This window comes from Eptatretus burgeri, chromosome 2 (genome assembly GCF_056783735.1).
Source record: "Eptatretus burgeri isolate ZD-2024b chromosome 2, Ebu_testis_v1, whole genome shotgun sequence".
NCBI lineage: Eukaryota > Metazoa > Chordata > Myxini > Myxiniformes > Myxinidae > Eptatretus > Eptatretus burgeri.
Window position 1 is genome coordinate 129,600,170 of NC_140962.1, and position 5,000 is coordinate 129,605,169.

General features: G+C 40.7%; 2 protein-coding genes across 7 annotated transcripts in view; one reads left to right on the top strand and one right to left on the bottom strand.

Annotated features, from left to right (window-relative positions):
* The window catches only part of EDRF1 (erythroid differentiation regulatory factor 1), a 57,402-nt gene extending 56,352 nt beyond the window's left edge, over positions 1-1,050 (top strand). For all 6 annotated transcript variants that reach the window (XM_085871199.1, XM_085871196.1, XM_085871198.1 and 3 more), the window contains one exon: positions 1-1,050. This exon is cut by the window's left edge and continues 140 nt beyond it. In XM_085871199.1, coding sequence (XP_085727325.1) covers positions 1-95 — 95 coding nt within the window. In that variant the 3' untranslated portion in view covers positions 96-1,050.
* Positions 993-5,000, bottom strand: part of MMP21 (matrix metallopeptidase 21) — a 38,217-nt gene continuing 34,209 nt past the window's right edge. Inside the window, exons 7-8 of the mRNA XM_085871203.1 lie at positions 2,278-2,450; positions 993-1,984 (exon numbers count right to left, since the gene is read on the bottom strand). Coding sequence (XP_085727329.1) covers positions 1,682-1,984; positions 2,278-2,450 — 476 coding nt within the window. The 3' untranslated portion in view covers positions 993-1,681. The remainder of the gene's footprint in view (positions 1,985-2,277; positions 2,451-5,000) is intronic.

Genomic DNA, 5,000 nt, shown 5'->3' on the forward strand with positions numbered 1-5,000 from the left:
CCTCCCAAGAGCGTCCACATTCACCACGTCGCCAGATTTCCCCCAATCGCTCGGTGCCCAATCGACCAAGAACGGCCAAGATGGATGGCACGTGACAGCCGGACCCAACTCTTCTCGCCTAGTATTTACCAAAACATATTTCTTCGTCTTTTATAAACGTTTACTATATCGTTGAGCAAGGGTTTTGTTATATATAGGACTATGGGTATACTGTAGGCAATGCAGAGTCTGCTGTGAGTTTGTAGATTCATCACAGCAGTCTGGGAAAGTATTCAACAATGCAACGTTTGCTATGTCTCATGCTGCTGGGTGTGCATATTATGCACAAAAGTGAGATATTTTCAGATTTGCAGTTAAGTGTTGTACATAGCTATTTTGTGTAATAAGCTAGAAATGGGTGTTTGCATCTTGTTCCACAGAGTGCTGGATGGAACTAACTTATGATGATTAATTGTTGCAGTTTGGTTTGTTAATTATGTATTAGTTCACTGTTCACCGCTGGCCAAATGGGAATAGCAAGCCTGGGAAAATGCATGGAGGTTTCCCATTCTCCTGGGAAAGCTCTACGCGTTTGTGTAGTCGGTAAAAGTGACTGGGCACTTCGGTTGAAGTTAACAGCGAAAACATCAAAACACATTTAATCCGTAAATGTGAAAGTAAACGCGATCAAGGGAAGTATATCGAGAGAGGTAAGAGGTTATAAATTAAGGGGTATAAAGGGTTTGTGGAGGTAATTACTAAGGAGTTGACAGAAGTTGTCCTTTTGGTACAAGTTGTTGGATTATTTATCTGCAAGTGGAAGTGTTGCTGATGAAAGACAGGCAGGAGGCTTAACTCTCATTCCTTCTGCTACTAAAAGCCATATATTGTGCTGTGACTTAAGTCAAAAAAATGCACAGCTGATTGTGCAACCTTTCTTGACAAATGAGAATGGATTGTCAATTCAAACTTTTCACAAATTCACTGCTGAGCTGTGTTCGACACATTCTAAATTCTGTCATGTTATTTTAATGACATTGTTTTGAAGTTCATTAAAGCAGATAAATATCATGCGATGCCATACGCATGTTTCAGAATCATTGTCTGGTTCTTGCATCATCAAAATTTTTGTGCCCCAATTGCATCACAGGTTTGCATGACATCACCGGAAAAATGACGTGTCATTGTTCGGAGATATAACCCAGCACTTGGTGTTATCACAGCAAAAGTAGCTGATTGTCAGAACAGAGTTGCACAATAAGTTAATAAATAATGCAATTTTCATCATTGTCCTTGTAATCTACCACATGAATTCTCAAACATGCCATTCTGAAACATCCATTTGACCCCCTTCCATTTTCCTCACAAGAACAGAGTCGGTTGATTATCGAGTGCAGCCACTTCTTCCTCGATAGTCTTAATTATAGGGATTAAGATCTAATAATCACTGAGCAGAAGTGAGAAGTTTGAGAGTCTTTGCAGTCTTTTTCTAGTGCAACAAAAATACTTATCATTTATGAATTGCTGTATCTTCTAAGTACTGCATCTTGTGATGAGCAGATGCAACATCTCAAAAGTTCATTTCATAATATTCAGATCTTCTACACCACATCTCCAACACGTCATTTTGACGAAGGAGATTGAGGACAATGGAAAAAAAAAATTCTACCTCCACAGTTGTGATAAACCTTAAACCATATCTTCAGGCCATGTTCAGCATAGAGATATGAACATCACAGACGTCTTTCCAGGTGTCACTCACACTCCTTCCAGGCAGAAGATCACGATGAGGTGTCACCGTACCTGCAGGGTGCTGCCTGGAAGGCACCACTTGCCATACTTGGCTGTTTTTGAGCAGGAATAGTGAGCCAAGAGAATACGAGTAGTATGCAGCATCAAGCCCTCCAAAGGGATGATCACCTGGTCGTACTGGCAGGAAAAGTGAGACGAGAGGAATGGGGTGCCCAAAAACTGGCCTGCGCTTGTAGATGTCAAAAGCTGTTACCTATAAGGAAGAAAATTGTTAAATTTAAGAATTGTAGATAACGAGGTATTACCATGCTTTGGAATATGAGTACATGAAGAAGGTAATTTAAATTTAATGCAATTTACTTTTTTGTATCCCACAAAGTGTACAGAATTCTTGAAAGTAGGGATGCTGCAAAACAAATATTTCATTGCTACTGGTAAAGTACTGTGGGTGGTGTTTGGTTTTTATATAGCTGTTTCTGATTTCAGACTCGTTATATTTGAACAAAAGGAATTGCACAGTAAAGACAATGAAATAACATCCCTCACATTGTTCTCCTTGAAGAAATAAAGGTGCCGGTCTTCATGGTCAAAGTAGACTGTGTCAATTGGATAAGGGACGCCAGGGAATTCTTCAGGAATAAGACGAGGATAGGTCACGCCCTCAGGATCGACAGAATATACCTGATCCCTGCTGTTATCATAGCGCCAGTAGTATGCACCTGTGTGGATGAGGCAGTGAATATGTGTCAGTGTCTTGCATTCATTGATGTTTATTTCACATTTTCGATCACAAGCATTTTGCCTTGTTAGTTTTGATATATAGTTTAAGTATACTGTATATATGTATGTATGTATGTATGTATGTATATATATATATATATATATATATATATATATATGTATATATATATATATATATATATATATATATATATATGTATGTATGTATGTATGTATGTATATATATATATATATATACACACAGTCATGCGCCACTAAACGACGGGGTTACATTCTGAGAAACACGTCGTTAAGCGACATCGTCGTTGTGCTAACATCATTTTTTTTTCGTTTTCGAACATCGCACTTACACAAAACCACACACCTAGGCGAAATGGTATAGCCTATTGCTCCTCGGATACAAACCTGTACAGCATGTTACTGTACTGAATACTGTCGGCAATTGTAACACGCATCCAAGAGAGACGGAAGACACGTTAGTTTTACCTTTGTGCTATTCATGACGGCCATCAGTGTTGTTAGTAGCAGCTTACAATCTCCTCTCGCATCGATTATAGAAAGATGAATAAATAGCGTTTGGATTTTATAAATACGTAATCATTGCATCGATGTTATAATTTATAAATGAAGAAACGAGCTCCTGTCAATTGTGATATATATTTTCGGAACAGTGTGATTGTTTTAACAACATAAAAAGCTTCACCAAAAATAAACTTGTGATTTAATTTCGACTGTAACAACGATTTATTCGCGGAATTCTTCAATTCAAAGGTAATTTACTCGCTGGAAGGTAAACATGCAAACATTGGTTCAGGTTGAAAGCCGATTTCCTTGAATCCAGATTTAGCATGACCCTGCTTTTTTGTGATGACATTTTATGGACCTCAACGATCGCATTATAACAGGGCCACACTGTCGCTTATTATCATTATGAAGTATTATGTACTGTACAGCGTACATAATTGTACGTGCTATTTTTATACGACTGGCAGCGCTACGTCGGCTACATCACTCGGCTATAGGAATTTTTCAGCTACATTTTTTTCTTTTTTTTTTCATTTTTTTTTTTTTCAGAGCTGGCAGATCCGTCGTATAGGCGATCCGTCGTTGCCCGGAACGTCGTTAAGCGGCACATGACTGTGTATATATGTATATATATATGTTGTTGTTCATCTTTCGGCTGCTCCCATTAGGGGTCGCCACAGCGGATCATCCGTTATGATCCGCAGACTGATTTGGCACAGGTTTTACGCCGGATGCCCTTCCTGACGCAACCCTGGTCGCCTCTTACGACACAGGGATCAGGATTTGGGTTTCACCATGATTCCAGGCTGCTCTGCACCCTGCCCAGTGCAGAGCCCCCGTCCTCAAGGGATCCTCCAACCCAAGCCTCCGAGTAGCCGGATTACAGGCGCACGCCACTACGCCCGGTTATATATGTATATATATATATATATATATATATATATATATATATATATATATATATATATATATATATATATATATATATATATATATATATATATATATATATATATGAGCAGGGATACCCGTGCTCCGCACAGGAATCCCGTGGATGACGGCGGGTCTGAAGGAGTATATGTCACAGTTAATTGTAAAATTGTAGAGGCTGCCACCATTATTATTTTTTTTCATCTCCACTATAATATTATATTTTCCCCGCCATGTTTTATATGCAGAAGACTCGAGTTCAAAAATGTTAAGATTTATTGCCGCATCAAATAAAAAACCATTATGCCTCAACAATGTGAGGCTGGTTTCATGTCATCATTTGCGACTTAATTAATTCTCATTCTCCAGCAAATTCCGTTGGTCCCATGTCAATCGGCTGAACTTGAAAAATTAACTTTACGCAATCAGGTGATGACGTCATAATTCGGAAACCGGGAAGTTGGAAGTCATTGTCTTCAATTGACTGTAGCATTATTTTTTCACTTGCCGAAACCCCGTCACAGACGGATTCCGTTCATTCAACCACCCTTACCAGCTCACCCACACTCGAGGGACATGGACTGGACAGGGTGTGCTTGTCCCCGCCTACTCATCCCCTGCCCCTGCTCCATTTCCCCCCCCCCGCCTTCAACTTGCTTAACCCCGCCCAAAAATTTAATTACCCCGGCCCCGCCTCTTCACTCCCCGCCCCACTTACCCCCGCTCCCCTGTCCACCCCCTCACACTCAACCCCGCCTAATTCACCCCAGCCCCGCCCCATTCCCCCCCATCTCCCGCTTTAAATTTGCTTACCCCCGCCCAAAAATTTCCTTACTTTGCCCCCCGCCTTTTCATTCCCTGCCCCCATCTCTTCATCCCCCGCCCCCGCCTCTTCACTCCTCGCCCCCGTCTCAACGAAAAGTGTTTATTCTGCTTCAGAGTTGAAGGTTGACTATTGCCACTATGTGCGATGCACTCTTGCAGGTATGAAGTGTCTTTCAGTCCAGGTCACAGTACCGAGAAAAACGTGATGCGACCGCGAGGAGCACAAAATTGGTCCTTCAGTATTAATA